Source organism: Oreochromis niloticus, linkage group LG2, assembly GCF_001858045.2.
Source record: "Oreochromis niloticus isolate F11D_XX linkage group LG2, O_niloticus_UMD_NMBU, whole genome shotgun sequence".
Taxonomy (NCBI): Eukaryota; Metazoa; Chordata; class Actinopteri; order Cichliformes; family Cichlidae; genus Oreochromis; species Oreochromis niloticus.
In genome coordinates this window covers 27,018,349-27,044,032 of record NC_031966.2, presented here as the reverse complement: position 1 = coordinate 27,044,032, position 25,684 = coordinate 27,018,349, and the positions used below count along the sequence as shown (strand labels likewise).

At 40.0% G+C, this 25,684-nt stretch overlaps 3 protein-coding genes across 6 annotated transcripts in view; 1 reads left to right on the top strand and 2 right to left on the bottom strand.

Moving 5' to 3' along the window:
- Positions 1-12,558, bottom strand: part of abcb7 (ATP-binding cassette, sub-family B (MDR/TAP), member 7) — a 25,474-nt gene extending 12,916 nt beyond the window's left edge. The window contains exons 1-8 of one of the 2 annotated variants that reach the window (XM_005467857.4): positions 12,321-12,558; positions 11,032-11,115; positions 10,880-10,957; positions 8,098-8,217; positions 4,217-4,349; positions 2,136-2,404; positions 1,442-1,530; positions 126-213 (exon numbers count right to left, since the gene is read on the bottom strand). In XM_005467857.4, coding sequence (XP_005467914.2) covers positions 126-213; positions 1,442-1,530; positions 2,136-2,404; positions 4,217-4,349; positions 8,098-8,217; positions 10,880-10,957; positions 11,032-11,115; positions 12,321-12,521 — 1,062 coding nt within the window. In that variant the 5' untranslated portion in view covers positions 12,522-12,558. The remainder of the gene's footprint in view (positions 1-125; positions 214-1,441; positions 1,531-2,135; positions 2,405-4,216; positions 4,350-8,097; positions 8,218-10,879; positions 10,958-11,031; positions 11,116-12,320) is intronic. The other variant, XM_003445952.5, reaches the window with a different exon arrangement.
- uprt (uracil phosphoribosyltransferase (FUR1) homolog (S. cerevisiae)) lies at positions 11,767-19,551 on the top strand. Of its 2 annotated transcripts, none has more exons than XM_005467858.4 (8): positions 11,767-11,786; positions 12,883-13,110; positions 14,958-15,000; positions 15,086-15,155; positions 15,349-15,411; positions 16,321-16,482; positions 17,181-17,279; positions 19,172-19,551. In XM_005467858.4, the coding sequence occupies exons 1-8, from the start codon at positions 11,782-11,784 to the stop codon at positions 19,276-19,278; spliced, it is 777 nt and encodes a 258-aa protein (XP_005467915.1). In that variant the 5' UTR covers positions 11,767-11,781; the 3' UTR covers positions 19,279-19,551. The 2 variants fall into 2 exon arrangements, with proteins under 2 accessions (XP_005467915.1, XP_005467916.1); XM_005467859.4 differs by lacking the exon at positions 11,767-11,786 and adding an exon at positions 12,419-12,559.
- zdhhc15b (zDHHC palmitoyltransferase 15b) lies at positions 19,473-25,684 on the bottom strand. 2 transcript variants are annotated; one of them, XM_005467861.4, is made up of 11 exons: positions 25,493-25,680; positions 25,062-25,088; positions 24,853-24,947; positions 24,647-24,767; positions 24,294-24,363; positions 23,981-24,013; positions 23,773-23,893; positions 23,484-23,616; positions 23,199-23,325; positions 22,509-22,627; positions 19,473-21,473 (listed from the first exon to the last, which is right to left on the bottom strand). In XM_005467861.4, exons 1-11 carry the CDS (start codon positions 25,608-25,610, stop codon positions 21,430-21,432), a joined length of 1,008 nt encoding a protein of 335 aa, XP_005467918.1. In that variant the 5' UTR covers positions 25,611-25,680; the 3' UTR covers positions 19,473-21,429. The 2 variants fall into 2 exon arrangements, with proteins under 2 accessions (XP_005467918.1, XP_003446001.2); XM_003445953.5 differs by lacking the exon at positions 19,473-21,473 and adding an exon at positions 21,497-22,401 and having other exon boundaries at positions 25,493-25,684.

Genomic DNA, 25,684 nt, shown 5'->3' with positions numbered 1-25,684 from the left:
TAATAAAAATATTTAGATGGTGCCATACACATTTGTTAATATCGATGTGCCTGGTCAAAGTCAGCTCAAGGAGCATATTTGGTAGGTGTGTACAGGTGTTGTTGGGGGGGGGATTTGAAACTCACCTTAACAGTCTCGTAGTTGAGCAGCGAGTCAATAGCTGCATTGCCTGCTTCGTTGTCTGCTTTGTTCATTTCTATTCTGAAACGAGTCCTGTGTGCACAGACACATGAACAACATGGCAGTCACTTGCATCAGTACAAAAACCCGGGTCATGGACCTTTCCTGCAGTGTCCCGGACTGTGACACTGGCAGTTGGAGCTCCACTGAAGTAAATATTTGAAAATTATTTGGTTAAGTAATTTACATGCAACACTATCAATAAAATGCTCACAGGAGTTCTTTCTTAATAGAGTAGAGTCTTGCTGACTCTCACTTCCCTGGGAGAAATGTTCCTACTTTGAAATAATAGCTTCAGTGTGACTGGTAATTCCAGTCCTTAATGTGAGTAATGCACAGCTTGTAAATTTGGTCTACTCATTATTGCCATGATAAAGTTGCTTTTGAAAATGAAATGCTATTACATGCATTTCATTATCGCCAAACTGAAAATGAAAAGGGTGACTGGATTTTTTTCCTATCAAAAATGATAGAAAACAGGAGTTTGGTGCAAATTCTGGCGAATCCTTATGTGTTACGGGTTGGTGTTGCCACGGATCGGGCTTGATTTAATACATCTCATGGGCATTCGAACAGACTGGGCTCTGAGAAGTTTTAAAAAGAGGCTCTTTGTCATGTTCTAGCAGTTAATGAGCAGTTTATCCAACGTGGGTGGACAATGTGAGGCCGTTACTATCAGACAGAGGTGCTGACAAGGAGGCTGTACTTGGCTGGCAGCAAAATTTAGGCAATTTGGGAAACCATCGACTATCGTTTGATGGCTTAGCCTCTTGGAGCAAAGAGCTAATATTTCATAGCTTTCAGTGTAGCCACGAAATATTCCAGTTGTGTGCACTGGTCTTTGATTACCACTTTGTAGTCAGTCCTTTTAACCAACTGCATTTGTGCAGACTTTGTTTGCAAATAGATAAACATTGTCTGACAAACTGGCTGTAATTGGAAATCAAAAAGCTTCTGGTACCAAGAAACATTTTTTAACATATTCATCCAATTTCAAAGAACATTGTTTAGGTGGTTGATACTTTTCTAAGAAACAACCACATCGATGAAAGGACCCAAGGTCTCACAGCAGAACACTGCATTGTAATCAATCTTATGTAATTTGTCGATGGCGTTAATCGTAGCTGATTTGTGGATTTCAAAGTGAGCATTTTTACAATGCAGAGAGCCACAGAAATATTAACCGAATCTCTTTGAAGCGATAACAAATCTGAAGAACAGGCAGACACAGAAAAAAAAGCAGAAAAAACATCAATCCTACCTCCACTGTGTGATGAGAATTGTGAAAATGGTATATGCTGATAAGGTACCCAAGGCCACTGCTGCAAACTGTCCGCCACACTTGTAATACTGCAGAGGAGAAAAGAACAGGCAGGAAGAAGCATCTTTTACATGCTGTAACTCAACAGCACTGTGATAAAAGTCAAGAGACCACATCAGACCAATCTATTAGCGTCACACGGTACTTTCAGGGGGTATTGTTTTTGATCATTCCACTGTGAAAGCAAGTGTTACAAATGAATAGGAAAAGACAAGAAGTACTCATGATGATGCTTTAGCTATTTGGCCAGTGGAGTCTGCACTTGTTACAGGCAATCTGATCATCCACAGTGGAGTAATAGCACGAACTAAAAGATGAGCCCTTCTTTCAGTGGAGGAAGGGGCATCTGTTTCGGGCACACTCCACAGGAGGACATTAAGATGCAAGAAAGCTTTAGGTTTCATCATTAGCACTAATGGGCCCACCAAAAGTTCACAGGGATTCATATTCCATTTAAAATGTAAATGAGATGGTATCTGTGAAATTAATTTCCGGGAAATCGGCTATGAGGAGTGGCAAGGTGATGTTAACATCAAGCACTGAAACAGCAACACCAATAAGAAGTAAAAGCTGAAAAAGAACGCATAAGCACACTGTGTGGTAGTTTGGGTCTTCATTTCCACCTATAACTCACCAAAATGGCACTGACGAGGGCCATCTCAAAGACCGTGGGACCGAGATTGAAGACGAGTGCGCTCAAGACAAAAGAGATCCCCCGTGTGCCGCGGTCGATGGCCTTGGACAGCGCCCCTGTCTGTCGGCTGAGATGGAAACCCAGATCCAGATTGTGCAAGTGCAGGAAGACATTCTTTGCTATGCGTCGGATGGAGCTCTGGGCCACCTTGCCGAACACGGTGTTTCTCAGCTCGTTGAAGAAGGCTGCACAAGCCCGTGAGGCACCATCTGGGATAGCGGAGGAGATGGAGAGTTTAGGACACCTGCTGTGAAAAGCAGGGAGGTTTAAACTGCAGAAAGTGAGAAACTATTGCCATCCTGAGCACAGGAGACTGTTAAAAGGCAGCAAAACAGCAATATGACCCACACTTGTCTTGTCCTATTAAACAGAATGCAGCACATTGAGGCACTTAAGACTAGACAGGTTTTAGGCTCATTGACCACTCTGAGGAGACGGATCGTATGAGGTGGCAAGACAAGTCTTTCGCATCATCTCTGGTCTGCAAGCCCTGCAATGCTACAGCAGCAGTCTCCTCTCTGTAATTACAGAGCAGAATGCTGTCTGAAGCCTCACTACTATAGCAGGCCAGCTCACTGCAGACTGAAGGGAGGGAGGGTATCCGAGTGTTCAGCAAGGCATTGAGCGTGTTTACCGACAGAACAGAGCAACAGAGACGAGGTTTTATAAGAATGAAATGTAAAGATGTGACCGAGTTGTCAATAAACAGGCTTAATTTGAATGCAGCGTCTAGACTTTCACTAAAAGAGAGAAGTGGAAGCAAGCGTGTCTTTATGTTAATCTTATTATTGGAGAATTTCTTCTTTTTCTTTTAAGGATCATTAATATACAGCAAGAAAACTGAGTTGTTCGGTTCGACAGCAAATCCAACTAAATACTAAAAAGAAAAGTCAGTTCATCTGAGCTCTCACACTGCTCATAAATTGTTTTACAAGCAGATGGCTAGCATGACTGTCACAAATTGATATTAGTCTGTGTTTGAATGACATGTGGTCTTCCTGTGGTGATTTCACTGAGTTGTGTGAATACATGGCACATCTGCTGAGACCAAAGTCAGGGCAATAATCGCTCTGTCTGCCAGTCTTCGTGGGGCTGTAATGTGGCGTTAAATAGGAATGCTCATCTAATGAACAATGTGTCCACATCTGACAAGGTAGGATGAGCACGGTGCACCCTTTTCAGCCAAATTACACCAGACACTGCAACCTACAAGCACTGGGTCCTCTGTGTCACAAAGAAGAATCTTTAAAAAAAAAAAGAAAAAAAAAAAAAAGAAATCTCCCTTTTGTAACAGCTTCCTCATTTTCTTTCCTCATTTATTTTTCTTTGTCATCCTAATTCATCTCATCTTGAGTCCTCGTCATGTGCTTCAACTGTAGTATTAGTGTATAACACCTAAGTGGGTTTATTAGGACAAGTGGCTACAGGGCTAGCATACAGAGCTTACAAGCTGATCTTAGTGAAGGCCACAGTGACTTACAGTGGTTGTTAGTATTGTCATGTTTATTCATTTGATACTGCTTTCCAGCAGCAGTTCCCAGAAATCCTACGCTAATCAGGAAGGCACGTCACATTCACATCTCACTCCTGACTCTTTTCTTGTACTCACAGAAGCATTTGGACAAAGAGAAGAAAAAGGTGACCCCAAAAGAAGAAGTGAAAGAAGCAACCCTGGCCTCGCCACAACACGAAAAAAATAACTACCTAACCGCTTTCAAAGGACATCTGCAATTTCTTCTCCACTGCTTTATAAATCTATTCACCTCTGTTTGCCTTGAGAGCTCACAGGTATCATACATGATCGTCCTCAGTACTCACGAGAGGGTCGTGAGGATTAAAAGGAATGGAACTCAGACACAGAACGAAGCTCATAATGTAAATAATGTGAGCGAGTAGCAGAGGTTGTGCCGCGGCATTGATATGAATGTGGTGAGAAAGGTCAGCCTGTAGATAATAGGCAGTCCCATAGTCCCATCTGATGAGCACGGCACCTGCCAGTGCAATACAAGTCTGGGACTTACAGCCAATCAGCACGGCCGTTGCCATGGTAGCCACAGTGCTTGGCGCGTCATTTAGGTTCAGCATGTGTCCCGACATCTGGTTAAGCTCGTCCACTGCATACTTAAACATGAAGGGCACCATCACATTGGTGATCTGGGAAGGGAGAGAGGGAGGGACAAAACACTCAGAGGAGGAAACAGTTTCAAATAGCCTATTAAACTGACATATGTGTCCAGAGTCTTCTTTTTCTGGCTTTCTGTGGTGTCTCTGTGTGTGCAAACCTCACGGGTCTAGAAAGTAAAACTCCATTGTTACAAAGTAAAACCCAAGATTACCATTCAGGTGCATTCAGTTATGTGTATGCATGGCATGGTGTGGTAGTGTGCATGCATGCATATGTTTTCATCTTGACTGGCTGTGCTGGTGCTGGAGAGGAGGCTGGTGCTTCCTGCTAATGGAATTGAAATGGTTATTAGGGCTAATTAAAAGCACAGGGACAGCTGTGTGACTCAGGCTGGGCGGTCCGCTGCGCATTAGGACACACAGAGAACACGGCATCACAGAGCAAAGCATTTTCATTTTTAAAAACCATTTCATTTGAACGTCTCAACCTCTAACACGGGGGGAGGGTTACTTTATGTTCCTTTACCCCCATCGAATTCTGTGGGGTATAATTTTAATAAAATATCACCAGCATATATGTGAAATAAACCTGTGCCACCTCTGATGTATGAAGGACACCTAATAATGGCCCATTTAAAGTGCAAAAGCTACATCTCTAGGGTTCCTGCTTTATACTCTTGGGTATTATGCTCAGACAATAGAAGTCCTCTGAGTCCCTCAAGGAAAAACAATATCTGCCACTTTGCTACCAAGACAACAGAACATGACACAAAAATAGCCTGAGCCTATTATCACAGGGCCAAAACATGTCCTCAATTTTACCACTAATACATGATAAGGTTGGATGCGCTCTTTAAATCCATTAACGAGCAATGCTGGAGATTAAATTGACACTATGTCAATCTGTACCTCGCAGTATGTCATCCCATAATAGAGATGCTGTGTCAAGTAGCGGAGAAAGGCTTCGGGCTACAAAGAATTAGCTTAAGCTTATAGTAAGGCATGCAGACAGAGAAGGCTTTCTTCGAGGGCAACAAAAACAAGAGCTAGTATATAATCATTTATTTGAAATGAAAATGTCACTGATAATGTCCCTCGCAGAGGTGTGATGCACTTTAACCACATAATTATTCTGCTGATTTAAAAATTGCATCCACACTGCTGGTGCTTTTAGTTCAAACAGACATACTGCAGAAATCAAGGTTAACTCCAGCCAAGCAGGAAAAAGGGAGGAGAAGATTGGATTGCATGTATGAGCTCTCTCCTCTTTAGCACACACTAGAGGGAGCCATGCTGAGTGGCAGCAGGACACGGTTATTGAGGAGCTGTGAATTTGTGATTGTTTTCCAGGGTGTAAATTAGAGACCATCAACAAACGAAGAGGGATTGCATCATGCGATGATTGGTGCATGCTATTAATTATTTCATAAGACGCTGTTTTAAATGCATGACAGTTTTAGTTTTACATGGGATCTTCACCAAAAGGTGATCACCCATCGTGAGTGCTCATGTTGTTTAAACACAGGGTGGTCAGAGCTGAGAGGTTAAGTGATTAAGCAAGAACGTTTTTTTTTTTCTTAAAATAAACAAATAAATAAATAAATATATATATATAAAAAAGATTAGTGTTCTAACATGCTTAATTTCTATTTCAGTAGAGCTACCTGCTGTGGCGACCCCTTGTGAGTAGCTGAAAGTAGCTTTTAGTACACAACTACAGAGTCACTTGTATCTCGTAACACAGCATCACTGTAGTAAATTCTCAAAGCAAACTTAAAACAACAAGCTGATCAAAGCAAAAATTCATCCTAAAAAACTACCAGTACAGCTGTTTGTGTGACAAAAATGATAATATTTTTTTAAATCCTAACACTCATTAATTTAATTGCTTCTTGGATGACAGAAAACCAAAAGCAATAAGATATATAAACAGTGATGATACATCAAATTTACACAAAAAAGCATCATTTCCTGCAATAAACTGAGGACCTGTTCAGTGTGTACCCTGCCCCTTGTCGCATGACATCTGCGATAGGCTGTACAGGCCCAACCCTATGACCCTGAACTCGATAAGCAGTTAAGCAAATGAATGGATGTGTAGAGTCACTGTATACAAAAGTGAAGCTACAGGTCAACTTTCTGCAAAGTAATGACGTGCTGGTATAATTAATGACTAATTGACACCACCCTTGCAAGAATTACATGTTGTAAATGTTTATTTGTTGGGGTTTGTTATCATTAAAAATGAATGAAGCAGGTCCTGAATGCAATATTGAACGGCCAAATTTCATCTGTTGGGCTTCAGAGCACTTCACAGACTTTTGAAGCTTTTGGGGATGGGGCTTTTCACTTAAGTCCTATCCTTCAACAACAGTGCCAAAAAAAATATTAATAAAAGCCGGTGACAAATAACAAAACCAAGCATGGTGTTTTTTCTAAGACTTTCCTAACACAGTTTGTTAGACCCACTCAAATGACTTGGCTTGACTCTGGCATTTTTTCTTGATTCATGACACTTGCTTCACAGATCTTACATCTTTGCACGTACGGATTTTCAAAAATTCAATTTTTGGGGGGGAATCTGAACTTTTTTTTAGTTTAATGACAGCATAACTTTTCAAAAAGAAAGTGTGGATATGGTACGTTTACCCTTGTGCCCTGTCTTAAGCCTGAAATCAGCAGGAAATCTACATTGTAACTGGTAACCCCTCTTAACCTGACGCCATAACGTTCCAGGCCAATCAGAGTGTGTCGAGAATGTGTAGCACAATTCAAACATTGCTATAACACCAATAACATTGGTCTGAAAACAAAAGGTTTTTCAACACTGGTTTTGCATACAGATTTCCCCAGGTTCTGTTAATATTTTAATATCAAATATTTTGGATTTTATATATTGAGATAGATTTTTTTTTGTTTTTTTAAACTTCTTGCCTGAACTGCTGTCAAATAGCCAAATTAGTAGTTGTGTGAATTATTTTTAGCATTGATATTTCTAAGTTTTTGCACACATTTTTATACATTATATTGAAAAAAAGACACATGCACAACAAAGCAAACACAATTTCTCACTTTTTAAAACTGATTTGTTGTCTTTAGCATTTTTGATTAAACAGAGCTTAAATGATGTTTGTTTCATCTTTTTTTGGTAAAATATGATACTCATTTTTATGATGACTGTTATAAATAATAATGGTGGATTTAATTGAAGCCAGTGGTAATCTTGGATTATAACCTCTCTTTGTCATTGTGTTTCACTGTGAAAAGCCACGTACATGATTTACAGAATTGTTTCTTAACATCCTGATGATGTCCTTGCCTAAAACATCTACCAGGGGAGAAATTAATAATAATCTTTTCCAATTACCAATTCTCTAAAATGCATCTCTTTTGAAAACAGTAACAAATTAAAATGAGCAGCAACATGCAAGAATGACTCTGAAGCTGTGGGAATATATGATGAGTGAAGACTGCAGGGGGTTTTGTGCTAGTTAACAACTCTGTCTACAATCAGCTGAGTTTATTTTGTCAAAGTATCTTGCTTTCATCTAAGAATATCTGGGTCCTGATGTCACAAGGGAGGGCATTAGCTGTGAGCTAACCTTCTTCTTCAGGGTGGAACAAATCCACAAAGCATAAAGCAGAAGTAATGTGATAAAAATATCAGTTGTTGTTGTTGTTAGGTAAGCCCAAGTAATTTGGCTAATCACCAGTCAAACTAATTAAATTCTCTTTATAAGATATATATAAAAATAAATAAAAGAGAAATTAGGCTTACCTTGGATCCAGCGAGCAGGCCCAGAGAGAGAGCAACACGGGCCCGCAGGTCGGGTCTATCCTTCGGCCACACATAAGACAGCATCGCAGACAGGATTTGAGCTGAATTCACCTCCTTCAGCTGTGTAAAAAACACAGCAGAAAACTTTATTTATTCAATAGAACACCTTGTAAAATATGTGGGATAACTGCTATGTTAACAGTCTAATTTGCCTCACTGGGCAATACTGGCAAACACCATACAATTTGCATTCAGTGTTGACAATCCCAGTAACCTAAAGATGGCTCTCTGGGCACGCACGTAGAACATCAAATGTCAACAGGAGTCCCCAAGGAGATATGGCAGCCACGATGACAGCAGAGTCTCCAGGTGGACTTGGGGATCCAGTCTGACACTACAAGTCCCACGAGATACCTGGGCTGTCATCCCAGCTGAGGCCGAGAGCCCACTGGTGCCAGCATAGCTGTTTACCCACGCTCCAACACACATCTGCCACAGGGACTCTCCACAGGCCGGAGAATATGCAGTAATTCCTCTAATCCACTCAATATGGTGGCACCATGTTACGACGCTGCTGTATGGCAGCACCTCCTAACAAATTACAGTGAAAGTGCGCCCAGCACCTGCTTTTAATCAAATACAATCAGCAATGTGTGACACTGCTGAGGGAGGATTAAAATGAACAGTTTAATGCACTACTGAAGTTTCTGTAAGGCCCAACTTCATTACAGTTACTTGTTTTATCTGGAAATATTAAATGTAACTCAGCTTTCAGTTAAACTCTTCAATATTGTGGAGTTAATATTAATACCTAACCCAAGTTTTTGTAAAACTAATGGCTCTTTTATTCAAGTCACATAACTTATGTGAAATTCTCAAGAGTCTTATTTTAGCGTTTGGCCCATTAGGCAATGAAGCTGTTAAGAGTTTAACCATCATTTGACCAGCAATAAGACAGTCTGAGGATCATGTGAGTCTCAGAAAGAATTGAATTTGTATAATAAATGTAATGTCATGATGTATTACCCTTAGAAACATTATACAGCTCTCGAATCAAATAAGAAAGATTAAAAAAAAATCCCCAACCCCACAGCATGCTGACTCTGTTGTTGATTTAGAATCTTTGCAGAGCCGACATAACATGTGTAAAAGGCCAATGCATTTGCCCACTTTCATACTTATGCATGGTGTTAATCAGAGGTGGGAGGTAACAAAGTACAAATACTTTGTTAGTATACTTAAGTACAATTTTAAGGTATCTGAAGTTTACGAGTATTTATTTTTCTGACAAATGTTTACTTTTAATCCCTACATTATTAAACAAATATCTGTACTTTCTGCTACATTTATGCTTGGGAGTTACAGTGGACAGGAAGGAGTGGAGTTGTCCGTAAGTTGTGGATGCCGTACTTTAGAATCTAGCTAGCCCTAGAGAAGAGGAAGAAGCATGAAGGGAGTGACAGGTTTTTTGTTTGTTTTGTTTTTGTTGTTTGTTTGTTTTTTTAAGTGGAAGATAATTTAAAATTGAATGTTTCTATCAGCTCAACAATCATCAGCAAACACACAAAGTGTTTGTGTGTCACACAGTGTGTTGGTAGCTAAAAGTCCAGCTGCTGTATTTCACAGGGAGAGAAAAAAGCGTGCGAGAGAACTTCAGTCATAGATGGAATAAAGATGCAACATATTACATCTTGTTGAATTCAGTTACGAAAATCCAAAAAGAGCAGCAGGTCAACTGATCACAGCATGTACACAAAGAAGACCTGCTGACGCTCATAGAAATTATTGAGAGTTGTGATTCTTTTCCCTGTACTGAGCCACTACATAGATCATAGGGTTCCCGCCCCTGCTGAATCACACTGTAACCCTTGACTGTACTCATTTTACAAAAGAAAACAGAAGTATAATTGTCCTTCAAGGAGCTACTTTTTACTTTCTTACTTTGAGTACATTTCAGAGCTTGTACTTTTTTACTTTTACCTGAGTAAAGAAGTTGGCACAGTACCTCTACTTTTACTGGAGAATGTTGTTTAACACAGTTATCCGTACTTCTACTTATGTAAACGTCTTGATGCATTCTCAATCATCCAGGAAAGTAAATCTCCAAAAAGTTGATTCTGTTCATCTGGACGTAGCGTTTTGTGGGATGAGTGACGAAACGTCACTTGGATGAGTGACGAAACATTTCTCCCACAAAACGCTACGTCCAGATGAACAGAATCAACTTTTTGGAGTTCTACTTATGTAAAGCAAGTAAAGCAAGTCTGTACCTTTGCCATCCCTCAGGTTTTTCCACTTCTTTGTACATTTTTGTACATGTTCCTCACACATATTCCAACTCCAGGAGTTTGCTAACATTTGCAGGCCCTTATATTGAGGCTATAATTATTATTCTCTCAATTTTAAATTCAGCCAGAAATGCATCGGAGGAATCAGCAGTACTGAACAGGCCAATGACAACAGGTGCATGCTGTGTCAATGCAGCATGTGGTTACATTTCCAGGTAGGTGCACATTAGGTTACGGCATAAGGTTTCAGAGAGATTTGCAATTATGATGTAACTACAGCGTAGATTCAACGCAGCAGTTTAAATCAACTTTAAGGCTGCGCAACACCAAAAGATCCACAGATTGCCACAGTTTAGTTTTGCCATCTTAAGAATAACATTGGTCAGCATTTTAAAACTAAAAAAAACTAAAGGTTCAATAAGCCAAACTGTTTCAGGTCATCCATGCATGAAAAGTTTCACTAAGTAATCATTAAAACACGGTACCGTACTCACCACATTTTTTGGGTCTGCGCTTAGTCCCCCGCCTGCATGTCCGTGCCAACATGTCCGTTTGTCCGTCAGCTGCAAGTGCTGTGGAAGCAGAATTAACTGTTACCCTATATTTAATTTGAATAACAGGACACCAATACTTGATTATTTCTTACTTTTGCAGCCTCCAAAATCTGTCGACTGTTTTCGCTCCTTTTGGTGCTCCATGTAGCCGTTCGTAGGTGTGGAGGAGAACTTGACTGAAACACACAAGAGATTTTCCAATGTTCCTAAATCTTTCAATAATTCTGTTTTAATACTCAGAGACAATGAACAGTAAATAAAAGCAAGCAAAATTTAAATAACCCCAAAATTCACATCATTTAAAACAAGCGCAGTTCTGCATGTTTGATTTGTAACAGTTTTTACTCCATTTGATTCTGGGAGGAATGGAATGGATGATTTTTTACTTGTTTAGGCAAATGGGTAAACCACTACACTCACATCATTTAAACAAGTAAATACTAAATATTTAATTCATTGTGTGCTTTCAGCAAAATTTTAAGCATTCATAGTTGGAGTTCAAAGGTTATGCAAACCAAACAAACAGAAGAGAAGCTGCCTAAACTGGTTTTTAAATAAAGGTTTGGTAAATGTTTTGAAACCCTGAGAACAAGAAATACCACATTGAAGCACAGTAATGGTTTAAGCAGGACCTGAGTGCTTAAAAACACACCATCTGTATGGTTCATTTAAGATCAAACAGAGCGTAAACCTATCCTGTAATAAGACTCCAGTAACTATGAGTGAAATAGGTTAACATGTTTGATAGTTTTATTTCCTATAAGACACAGCACGACTGTAAACATCCCTCTTATCTGTTTTGACCTGCCATGTGAAGATGACAAATAAACGGCATACTTAACATGAGGTGAGAGTGAACAGTTCTAGTGTCACACATTAAATAGGACTGTGAGAACTTGGAAGAGTTGGAGCTAAGAATGAATAACTTCTAAAAACAACAGTAAATGTGCCAAATAATTTATAACAGTGCGTTTACGTGACATGACAGTTACCCTAGGTTTGACAGGGTGGGACAGTCTTATCTAAGTTTTCAGTAAAGACCGATAACACGTGACTGGGACCTTTGACAGGCTTCAGACTTTGCACGCGCACACACACATATATTGAATTGTATTTTTAACAAAACTGTTTGACTTTGACGTGCTTTCCGTTCAGTTGACACACATTCAAAACTAACAACGACGTTATGACATAACATGAGTAACCTAAGTCGTTAAGTTAATGCAGGGTTAGCTACTTAGCCAGCTACTTAAAGCAAACCCAAAACGGCTCTTTTAACAGATGACACCGGCCTGTCTCTCTAACAAACCAGAAAACAAACCAGCTATCTAGGTATCATTCCTGAAAGTTACTTAGAAACACTTTTTTTCTCTGCCCTTGCCTGGTGGCTAAAAGCACCGTGTCCTCTCTGACCAGCCCCGTCCGGACTCACCGGATATGTGCTTTGGCGTGTATGGCCAGTCCCCGGCTCATTACGACTTTTATTCCAAACATGATACGAGCTCGTCTGCCGAATGAGAAGCGCTAGTTTTCGTTTTTGAAAGTGAATGCCGCATTTCAGCGGTGCCAACATCAGCGCCATGTTGTATGAGGAAGGAGGGCAGTTAGTCAACACGCCGGGTACGTCATATCCGGCCTTCTTTAACATTGTCAGTGTCAATGCTAGCGGGCGTGCAGGCTTTCTAATCGCTGCGTTTTCTTTTGTTTTTTTTTAGCCAGCAGTAACGGCAAGGAATTGTTTTTTAACACTACGTGTTTCGGTGTCTGTACATCTGTGAGTGAAGTCCTAACGGGGGGTGTCTGTGCAGTAGCTACTCGAAGTTTAAGAGTTGAAGCTAACGGCAGAGCACGTTGCGTTCCTTGTGACACACCGTTAGTACGTGTGTGGCGTAACGGAAAGAAGCTAGCTGACTTTAGCATAGATATCTCTTGCTTTTACTCAGGATGCCATGCCACAATCAGCAGCTGAACAGTGTGAGCAGTGGCCAGGAGCACCCAATGAAGCAAGTTCGGTTTGCAAACAGTAACAGCAGTGTGCCTGCAGTAGTATCCAACTCTGAACCAAGTGATGCCACAACACAGCCTGACAGCCAGGACAACCTGGGACCCCAGCTTAAGCTGCTTCCTCTGAATGACCAGATCCGTGAATTACAGACAATAATCAGAGACAAGTGAGTCCCCCGCTCTTATTTACTGACACACAGGCCATATTCATAGTGGTTGTGACCAAGGTGGGGGCATTTTCAAACAGCTACATCCGCAGAGCTACTTAAATTATGTAAATCACATTTTTTAGGCCAAATATCTCCGACCTTGACTTTATGTAGCAAATTTGAGTTTATCATCACCCTGGGAATTTTTCAGACTGGAAATTTTTTCCAGATTTAGTCAGTTGATATATGACCCATATAGCTTCAATGATGACTCAACATGGTAAAGAAACTACTTTATGTGCGATACTGTCCATGCTTCTTCAAGGAAACGTCACAATAACTATCATAACAGTTTCAGCTACAGCGTTTTTGTAAGCCTTTCAAGAAGAGAATAATTTATTGTATCAAAAGAACCAACATAAAAATAGCACATATCTTACAGTTGTTAAGATGTCTTGTGTAGTTATGGCCTCGTATTACTTTACCTGATACAAAAAGGAATAGTCGTCGTCTGTTCACACAAAAAGAGATGAAATTGAAGCAGTAATAAGATCATTTGAATCAGAGCAGTGCTGAGTATCAACCAGCTCCAGAGACGCATGTGGTGATTCCCAGTGGCTTAAAAAAATAGATCATAAATGCAACAAAAAAATGATATTATTGTAATGAAAATGCAAAGTTAAAATACTAATTATGAATAGCCCACTTAAAAGTAGTCATGTGTGGTAAAAGATTTGCATTTTTACTGTTATTGGTATTTTGATAGGCAAACTTCCACATAATAGGTGGTGGCTTCTTCATTAACACATGATAAGAATTAAAAAATGACACGCATACAGTCATGTAAAAAAGAGTTTTCACAGCACTATGCAGTGCTGATAACCTGATCATCACCAACTGTCAGGACCTTTGTAAAAGCACACGTTTTGGCAATTTGCTGGTCTGGAGCATTCAAGTGTGTGTTAACGACCATGCAATGCTCAGATAATCTGTAAAAAACTCCCAAGAGCTGCATCTCAGACTCTACAGGCCTCAGTTAGCATGATAAAACTCACGACAGTACAATCAGAAAAAGACTGAACAAGTCTGGTTTGTTTGGAAGGGTTGCCAGGAGAAAACATCTTCTCTTTAAAATTAACCCAGCAGAGGGGGGCATAGGTTTTCAAAGTTGATCTGTACAAACCACAAAATGTTGGGCCAGGGTTCACGTTTCCGAAAAACCAAACACAGCACATCAGCACAAATACCTCATACCAGCTGTAAAGCATGGTGGAGGAGGGGTGATGATTTGAGCTTATTTTGCAGCTATATACCCGAGCACATTGCATTCACTTAGTCGACCACATGCCAGTATTTTACAGTGAAATATCAGGCCATGGGCTAAAGCTTGATGTCACACAACAGGACAATGATCGCCAACAGAATGACTGAAAAAGAAAAGATTAAAGGTGTTGCAGCAGTCCAGTCAAAGTCCAGACCTCAGCCTTATTGAAATTCTGCGGCAGGACCTTAAGAAAGTTGTGCATATATGAATGCCTGCAAACCTCAATGAACAAATAGCACTGTAAATAAGTGTGAGCCACAATTCCTCCACAATGATGGGAGAGACTTAAAACACCATACAGAAAAACAATTACTGTTAAATAATAAGCTATTGAATCATGGGGTATCCTTTAAGTTTTTAAAGAAGTACATATAGTCATGGGGAAACTTACTTTTTCACATGACTATATAACAAATGGCTTAAATAAATAGGCATTGCAAATATCAGGTTAAGAATTGCTTGAAAATGACCCTTTTCATAGTAAATGTTTGCCAACCCCTGATCTAAAATGATCTAATCAAACTCATATTTACGTTTTCAGGACAACCAGCAGAGGAGATTTTGTGTTTTGTGCGGACCGACTGGTAAGATCATGACTTTAATACAGATCATGACTTTAAGAGTGTGAAGATTTTATAAATAAAGTCTGTTTGTGTTGTAAAAAACCAGATCAGGCTTGTAGTTGAAGAGGGCTTGAACCAGCTCCCCTACTCTGAGTGCACAGTGACAACACCAACAGGTGAGGAGGATCTCTCTGTAATAACAAAGTCATTATTCAGGTGTAAAGACTAGGTTAGACAAAAACAGAGTTCTTAGTTCTGACCAGTGGGCTCCAGTGTTTGAGTGTTTTAACTCCCACCATTATATGACTGCGTGGGCTTTTTCAGAACAGCTACATTTTGGGACTGTTTCTGCTTCATTTTTTCCCTCAGGGTACAAGTATGAGGGTGTCAAGTTTGAAAGAGGCAACTGTGGAGTCAGCATTATGAGGAGTGGTAAGTTAAACCTGCTCTAGCACACCTATCAAAACAAATTAGTGTCTTTCCTAGGTACACATAATAAGTCTTCCATGCAACCGTGTACTCATACTGTACATCTGTTTTGCTCTTGCTCGGTTATTATTTGCACTGGATCATAGACTTCTTTCTTGTTTGAATACTAAGTTGTGTAAACGTTATGCTAGGCATTGTCTTTAGTTTTGTAGAGAGCACAGTCTCTGAAGGCTTCGCTGTCAACAGACCACACAACCAGAAGTGACACTTGTTAGCTATGCTTTGGGTTTAATGAGACTGTTACCATAGCTGTCTGCAAAGCCTGTTTTGCCTTTTTGACAGTCATGCTAGAATAAAACACAGGAAGTATAAAACTCAAACACTGTACCTTAAAGGTAACCCATCAGCTAAGTCAAAACACCGTTTCTATTGTTTTCCACACCACAGTCATGTCTTGACACATCCTTGTGGGTTGACTTTGAGCATGTCATGGTAGAGTGCTGTAATGTAATGAAGACTGAATGCTTTACAGTGTGTGAATTTTTCTATGCAGTTGTGGAGGAAAGCGGGCAATTCTGCATTTAGATATAGCATTGTTTTGTGTGTGTTTTTTTGTGTGTTTTTTTTAAATGGCACCAGCCATGTCTTTATATTTCTTCAATGTTTTAGGTGACTCTGGGTTTAGGAAAATCCGGAATTTTTTTTTATGATTAGCACTGCTGATAATTATTCTTCTAATTTGAAACAAACCGACATGGCGTGAGCGTGTTTTACCGGAGAAATGAGACGCAACACACATGTAGGTGCAGGTCTGCTGGAAATCCCCGCTGATGAAGACAACACTAACCCCAAGCAACAAATATATTTGAGTAACCTTTCAACCACAGTTGCGTTTCATGTGCTTTCTCACAGGCGAGGCCATGGAGCAGGGTCTCCGTGATTGCTGCCGCTCTATCCGCATTGGCAAGATCCTCATACAGAGTGACGAAGAGACACAGAAAGCCAAGGTCTACTATGCCAAGTTCCCCCCAGATGTGTATAGAAGAAAAGTGCTGCTCATGTACCCCATTCTCAGTAAGTAACAAGATGGCTGAGCTCGTTTTTTCTTGCTGGTGACTCCAGTTTGTCACCTTCAGTAGCACGTAAATGTCAAGAGATGTTCAATTCTGTGCAAGTGTAAAAAGAAAAAAAAGTTTTTTGTATTTATTCATTTTGGAAAATCTCCCTTGAGTTGACCTTCAGCACCAAGTCTGCATTTCCACATCATGCCGGCCCATTCACACTGCTCTGATAATTATAGTTCTCATGGGGGTAATTATACACTGCCTGGGAGATAGCCACCAGGCTGCTGAATAACATAATGAGGGCCAACAAAAATAGTATCTTAATAGCCCCGGTTTCCCTGTGTCACAAAGCAGCATTTTTCTGTTCTCAGCTTTAAAAAAAAATGTGGCCAAGCTAGGCTCAAGGTATATTTTATAATGTCAGAATGATGGAACATATGGTTTCATTGATGCATGCTAACTGGATGTGAAATTAAAGCCTGTCAATTGTCCAGACTCATGGGCACATCAATCAGCACATAATCACTTTCCTTTCCTTTTAAGATGCTCATAATGCATGAGTTGCATATAGATGAATTGGGAAAAATGCAATTATGTAGTTTGCTTTGGGAATCTGTTACGGCTTGTCACATATTCTTGAGATGAGTCAGCAAATTTGTCATAATAAGCAGGAATGTGAAGCAAACCTTATCTGTTCTGTGTCTGCAGGTACAGGGAACACTGTGATTGAGGCTGTGAGGGTGCTGATAGAGCACGGGGTCCAACCCAAACATATTATCCTGCTCAGCCTCTTCTCCACACCTCATGGTAAGCCAGACAGCTCAACACAAGTGCAGTCGCCACCAGCTCGGTTTTGTTTACCTCCCAGATCACACACTTTGTCCTCTATTGCTCCTCCACTCATGTTTCTGCTGCATCAGTGTCTATATAAAACATACTGTTGCCAACTACAATGAGGTTCTGTGGCACTGCTGATCTGAAGTCTTGCTCAGCGGTCACTAGCAAACTATGTAACTTCTGCACGTTTATAGTTTTCTCTACTTTAGCTTGGGCCAGATTGTCTTGATGTTTAATGGATTTATTCCACCTAAATATATGAAACATTGATATATTAAGCACATGTTGCCATTAAAATATAAAAAGCTATTTAGTCCTCTGGAGGGGATGAAGCCTTTTTAAAGACATTTCCTTTTACCAGGTAATCAAACCCTGGTCTACACTATATACAAAAGTGGCCGCTTTATTAGGTACAGGTGCTCAGCTGCTCACAGGCACAAGTATGTAATCAGCTAATCACGTCACCAACCCAGTGCATGTAGCCATGTCAAGTTGGGCAAGAAAGGTGATGAAGGTGAACATTCCATGGTTGTTGGTGTCAAGCAGGTTGGTCTGAGTGTTTTAGAAATTGCTGATCTATTGGGAATTTCCCACACGATCATCTCTAGAGTTACAGAGAACGGTCTAAAAATGCCTTGTTGATGTCACAAGTCAGACTGCTTTGAGCTGAGAGGAAGGAACCACCAACTCAAAAAGACATTTTAGAACCAAGGTATGATGTGTTGAATGTGCAACACATCAAACCTTGTAGCAGATAGGCTACAGCAGCAGAAGACCACACTGCCACTCCGGTCTGCTAAGGACAGAAAACAGAGGCTACAGTTCACACAAGTTCACAAAAAATGGATAATAGAAGTCTGAGAAACACATCACCTGGTCTGATAAGTCTCTATTTTTGCGGCGGCATTTGGATGGTAGTGTCAGCATTTTCCATCCATTTATAACCGCAGTGTGCACATGTTATGGTGGCTGCTTCCAGCAGGATCTCAAAGCTCAAGTCATCTCAAACTGGTTAGAGACAGTGAGTTAACTGTACTCCAATCTCTGAGGAATGTTTCCAGCACCTTATGCAAAAGTGGCTCCAACTTAATACTAGCAAAGTGTACCTAATAATAAAGTAGATGATTCGAGTGATTCCTGGACACCAATGTTAGTAATCTCATTGTCATGTGGAATGAGACCATTGTGTGTTACCATTACATTATTTTTAATAATCTATAATTAGTATTTTTTATACTAACAGTGTATCTGACAGTGCTAAAGGAGTTGTAATGAACCGACAGGATCCCCTGCAGCTCTGCTTAGCTGACAGTACTTTATAGTGAGTTTCAGTTCATTGTTTAGTATTGGTTCATTCTCACTCCATTTGCAGCTACAGCAGACAGCTGCCTTTAACAAAAAAGCACTTAAAAGCCACAGTGGGTAGCAAGTGGAGTAGCTGATGAACATAGTGGACTTAAGGTAGATTATTCCCCTCGGGGGTTGGTAGAAACAAAAACAGTGCCAAATGCCAGATAAATAATAATTTTGTTTTGGAACAGGTGAATATGTAAATATGCATCTACTTTTTAATGTTTGCTGTATAAACCTAAAAAGTGAGGATATATCAGTGTTGTTGCCTCTTAAGCTTTAGGCCCCTTTATCAGCTTACCTGAGCTGTGCTTAACCTCTCCACAGTACAGCTGAGGATGGTGGGAATTAAGATGGTTGCTTTTTTCCATCCTGGTCATGAACTGGCATTTCATGGCAGCCTTACCTCAGAAAAGCTTCAGGTTTTGGCTGCTAGCTGCTTTTGTTAATTCAGCACGTCAGTGGCTTAGGTTTCAGACAGAAAGTGAACCAACTGTACATTTTTCTTCTAGGAGCAAAATCTATAATCCAGGAGTTCCCAGATATCACAATCCTGACCACGGAAGTCCACCCAGTGGCTCCAACACATTTCGGACAGAGGTACTTTGGCACCGACTAAATGGAGGACAACCCGAGGAACATGATCTGCAAATAGTTTTGGTTGTATTTTTAATATATTTTGCAATGTATTCGTCATGTTCTCCTCATTGTGCGAAGTACTGCTTCTCATTTACAAAGTTCAAAAACTGATGTATAGTGTATAGTCTGTGTATAGTCATATTATAAAAAGACTACACAGAACCATGTAAAGAGTTCAACTTGGATCATTTTATTCTGCATGTTACAACATCTGGTGGATCAATAAAGAATGTATATTTGTTTACAAAGAGAACAGCAAATGAAACTATGGGTAGTTTTGACGTGATGAAAAAGGGAAGCACCACAATCACATACTCCAAAGACGGGTTAAAGAGGGGACCACATGTGCTCTAGCAACATTGAACTCCTGCCTTCTGAAGTTGTAAATGTCCTGTTTGATTAAAGTACGTTACTTCAATAGTTCACTTACCGGTAATAGAACAAAATATACAGACACTGCCTGCAGAAGGTATGGTTCAAACTCGGTAAACGAGAAAAAAAAAGGCAGACTTTTATAACAATAAATAGACAAAAGACTAAATGACACACTCAACAGACATATCCTTCTCAATGTTTTTATACAAGCTTTCACATATCCCTGATAAATAACCTACAGTTTCAGTAGAATGAACAGAAGCCTTCCTTAGATATGAGCAGCATTTAGTTTAGCTCACTCAACTTGGGGAAAAACTGATCTGACAAAAAGTTTAAGCTTCAACATAAAACTGTACAGACATCTGGTGAAAACCCAACTTCTTATGCATGACTGAATAAATGGGTTTACTCAGTGAAGGAATTGGTTTTCTGCCAGGTGCACCATCTAAATACACAAAAGCAGTCTGAATAAGATTAGCTTTGATTGGTATTAAAATACATAAACACAGGTAAAAAAACAAAAAAAATAATCAGAACGTTATATTGCAGAAGATCACTGCCCTCTACCAACCTGTTGATGAGGATCAGTTAATATATATATGTACAATGTATTTATCTAAAAAGATCAAAAACAGACATAGAACCTATGCCCTCTCATATGCATTTTATGTGTTTATAACACAAGCAATTTTTAATCCCCTGCTTCCACAAAGTGTTATCTTCCCAGGGATAGCTAATGATAAAAAAGACTGATTAGATTAAAAAAAAAAGAAAAAAAAAAGGTCTCAGTAAATCTCATATGCTCAAACCCCAGACATAAATCTAACCAATCACTGCATTCTTCTTAATCAATGTAGCAAACAGCTTTGAAGCCATGATATACAGTATATTCAGAATATGACTCCACTGATAGACACATCAAGTTTGCCATAACACTCAGATGTAACATATAATCAGGTCTAGCTATGACCAAATTTATGCTTGTCTTGTTACAGTCACCATTGTGATTAGACACTGAGCTAATGACATTCTAACTGCAACAGGGAGGATAAAACACTCCATAAAGGGGCAAGAAGTGCCCAAAATGTTGGTGCAATGTACTCAAAAGGATGATGGTGAGCAGGAGGATACATTCCGAGGAGATACTGACTCCAAAAACAGGAATACTTGTTAGTAAGGCTCGGGTTAAGTTAGCTTTTTAATAATATGTTTAAGTCAAATCTTGTGTTTAAATGCTGTAAACCTCAAACTTGTAGACAACTCTGTCGCTATGAGACTTCTGGAGCCTGAAGAGTACGAGTTCCCTTCCCGTCCCCCACTGAAGAAACCATAAGGTGCAACACTGTAAGCTTAACTCTCAAACAGAAACCTATAAAATTGCACACTGCCAGACAGAAGCTGTAAAGGTTTAGTGCTCTGTCAAGAATAACAAATACAGGCAAAATATTTGCTTTGTAATAAAAAAAGAAAAAGAAATCAGTTGCTTTAACAGGAAACACTTGACTTGCCCCAAAAATAAAATTTTATGATGATTATGATGACATGAGAGGCGATGCTTCCACTGGTCATCGAATGAGTTCCTTTTTTCATCAGTATGTGAAACATCGGGGTAGAGTTGGCAACGACAGTCCAAACGCAGGTCTTAATCCTCTCGTTTGGGCCCCTTCGGTGTGTCTGAACGTCCTCGCGATTTGAATGCATTTACCTCTCAATACACAGTGTGTGCGATACAAGTCCGGGTCTCTACCAGTGTAAATTATTCCTCCATCTCTATGGTAACAGAGGGGTCCACATCCTCTGCTGGAATGATTAAAAAAGAAAAAAAAAATCAGCATGTAAATTAATTTTTTCTGTGGTTTTGTTGTAAACGATGCAGCTGGTAGTGAACAGTGTGTTTCATGTGACCAGCAGGTGGTAGCAGAATATAAACACAGCAGCAGTTTATAGTGAAGCCCTAAGGTCATTTCAAATGAACAAATATTGAACTAATCTGCCGTTGCATGGTGTCGTTACTGTGTCCCATCCCCTCCGCCGTTAGCCCAAGGTTACAAACCCTGTCCATCTTATTGCTCCTACTGTGCAACCTCCAACAAGGTTTGTTTTTGGATGTTTCAGTGCAGGCATTCCATATTTAGAAAGTCAAGTCACGGAAAAGTCTGGGTCTCTGAACGGATATTTATCTGTCACTACACTTGAGCAATAAATATGACTTTCATAGGAATAAAACATAAATAAGAGACAGGCACAAGTAACTTATAAAGCACAAGTATTCACTGGACACTATTACTTGTTTTTGTAAGACCTGAAGGTGATAGAGTGGGTAAAATATTTGTTTAGAAAATACAGTAAAAGTCACCGGATGCCTGCAAGCATTTGCCTGTGACTCATATGACTCACCCTTTATTTTTGTTTTTAAATTTCACAGTGCAGAGCAACTACAAAGGTCAAAATGACACAAAAGATAACTGTAATTAGATACTAACAGATTCTGGAGAAAACTCAAGCATTTAGTCTCTTAAGAGGTTTTTAATGGATTACAAAAAACAAAAAAAAAAAGGCAAACAAAAAAAAAGGCAAAAGTATTAGAGCCAATTATTTTTGGAAGGAAACTACTTGTGTCTCTAGCACCAGCAATCTCATCTATAGTAAATAGAAGCCAAGAGCCATATATTTCATGGATCAGGTGCTACTGTGAAGATATGTTGACCAGCAGGTCATGACAGCTGCCCTGGATGATATAAGATGAATAGGATATAGAGTATATTGGGCATTAATGAGAAAAAGCTGTTTTCAGTTCTGTGCATTTTAAATATGACAGAATTTAAATAAACTCACCCAAGCTTCCCTCCTCAGACCCATCATCTGACTCTTCCCACATGTCCTCGTTAGCTAATAAGGGGTTCTGGGATTCAGAGCTCCGGTTCTTCAAAGGAAAGTAGTGGCCATTCCCTTGGCTGACATATAAGAGGTACAGAAACAGATGGAAGCTTGTTAAAGATCCAGTTAACTATTAAATAAGTTCCAACCATTGATCAAATTCTTCACTATGCATGTTATTCATTAGCTCCACTGCAGCTTGATGTAAAAACTACTCTGTATTCTGAAGTCAATGTCATATTGTTCACCATCAATTATTCATATCCCTTATACTTCAAATATTCGGTGTACTACTTAAATCATTATACTGTATTGTACTGATCTCTAACTCTTCCTCCACCATGGCAATAAGCTGAGGTACAGACACTCGCTCAGCCTGTTTGTCCACAACATTATGCAAAAACTAACAGGCCAAATTCCATGAACCTGGTGGAGAAGTGAACAGAGAAAGTATCCATTAGCTTTTGGTGAGGATCCAGATCATGTTCTGTGAGTACTGGCTTTGGCACACGTTGCACTCTTTGAATTAATTCTGTGTATTTCAACACTCTGTTGCGAACTATAGGGCCAAGACTTAAGTGTAAAGATGCCAAAATGCCATCACTTCATTACAGAAATCAAAGAGCTGCCTCCTGTCAACAAACTCACCTCGTAAAGACGGGGATGAACCACAATCTCCGATTCTCTCCAAATACCTGCTCCAGATTTCTGCGCATGCCGACGTTAAAGCCATTTTTGTCTGGTCCGTTGGCAAAAAACGGAGCTGAGAAGGCCTCTAAAAAACAGATATGAAACTAGTTAGGTTCCCCCTGTCAACCTTTCAATTCTCCATACCATATTTAATGGACTATTTAATTTATTAAATAAATGAGATCAATTTCTTAAAAAGGAAATCAAAGATGGGTTTAATCAGTAAATGCGTCAAATTTTCACCTAATGTGGATCTGTTCTTGGCCACAAGCCAACAGTGGTAGCCAAACAGGAACATGAGACTGACAAAGAACATGAGAGCCACAAACATGAGGAAGAGGACGTGGAACTTTGCAGGCCCGTTTGGCAAGACCCCCTGGGAAAGAGAGAAATGGGAGCGCTAGAAACCTGAGAATAAACTATGACAGAATGCTTGAATCTTGCGGAAATGCAATACTGCTGACTATAAGGACTTTAAAATGACATTATGACAACTCGTGAATATGAGTCATAAAGCAAGAATGACACTCACCTCCCAGAATTTGAGGAAATACTGAAAGACTGTTGCCGCAATGAATATACAGTACACCATAGAGTAGGCAAGGAAAAGGAGAAAAAACTTGTAGTTGGAAAAACCAACACAGTTGTTCACCCTTAAAAGGAAAAAGACATTTTGGTTTCAGAACAAAATATTTATTCAACATTTAAACACTGACGAAGAGGAAGAGGTCACAACTTACCAGGGACAGTGATGGTCCATCTTTAAGACACACCTTAAAAGCAAGACAAGGTTTCTACATTATTTTAATGCCATTTTTTTCATGGTAGGCCAGCTTTTCTTACAGCTTTCTTTAACATGTACACTGGCAGCTATTGGCTCGTTCCCTTTGCTAAACCTCTGCACTGATTGATCTTTGGAATAATGTCTTCAAGACATGACATGGCAAACAAAAGGAACATCCTCTAATTATCACAACAGTCCCTGGCCAACAAATATCTCATTGCCTCTCTCAATCTCCAGATGAATGGACTGGGGAGGAAAAGGTGTCTTACATTTCACAGACGGAGCAGTGGTGACAGCGGTCAGGCTTCAGCACCTGGCAGCGGTCGCAGAACCTGATAGCTGGAGACAAGAGGATGGCGAGTTGAATGGACGACATTTGAGCTGAGCTTGCCCTTCAAATATTTCCTGCAGCCCAGAACTGAAGTCTTACCAATCAGCATTAATGAAAGAGATACACTGGCTGATTACTCTGGCTGAAGATGCTCCAGAGCACACACACAGCTAATTGCTCTCACCTATTTCATTCACCACACACAGATTATGTGTGAGATGATGGATTGCGGCTAATATACCTGCCTTGTTAGTGCAGCCCCCCCCCCAACTCTATATCAAATAAGCTTACCTCCAGATTGTGCTCGAGTGAAAATAGGCAGCTTCTTTGCAATCTCAACCAGGATTTGCTTCTGAGCATCTGGTCTGTCTTCCATTTCGTACCTTTGCTTGTCTGAGTATGACAGCTGAAACTAAAGCAGACAGAGAGATATTGGCATGCAACATATTCAGCATAGGCCACAGTTAATTGGTGATATTCAGGTTAGCTCTCCAGACCTTTTTGCATGGGGACGCAGGAGGGGTGAATATTGACTTCCAGTAGGTCCAGGAGAACATCACAAAGCAAACATGAAATAAAAGCAAATAGGCCACTGCAAGCACAAGAAATAATCACCATAATACATAATATATCAGAAACAAGCCCGGTGTTATTCTAGTTCATGGTTCAACAGTGCACATTACACTGAGGCGAGAGGGTAGCTTACCTTTTTCCAGTGTATTGGTGATTGTAACTGTTAAAACAAGAACATGATTTCAGAAATACACCCAAGCTGGCTGACTGACAACAGTCTAGCTAACTGTGTCGGCTAACACTAGTTTGTTTATTGTTTACTGAAACAGCATTTACCGGCTAACACGACTAGCCAGACTGTCAGGTTGTAGTTAGCTAAGAGGAATAACAGCACAACAGTTTTGGTATAAAAACAGGAATTACCACTGAGCTTGTAGGGGAAAATGGGAAATTAGTTTAGGTTTAAGGAGAATCTGATTGTATATTAAGTAAATGAACGCACACACCCGAAGCCACTTCCTGCTCTTTCTATAACGTTATGTCAACACCGCTGTGCGGCAGTCTGCGGTGTCTGTACCTAAACGATCAAAGTCGCAAGAAACCAACACAGTTTGCCATACTTACAAAGACATAGTTCAAAGACATAGGCGTAATACGACCACAAGACAACGGCGGTGATAATAAGAACAGGTATCCACGAGAAAACCCTCTGACAGCATCTCAAACCTCTGGAGAGAGCCATATTCCATCTGAGCTCTGCTCTCTTCCGCGTTCGACTACTATTCCTGGGATTTGTCCATCGGTGGCATCGGGGAG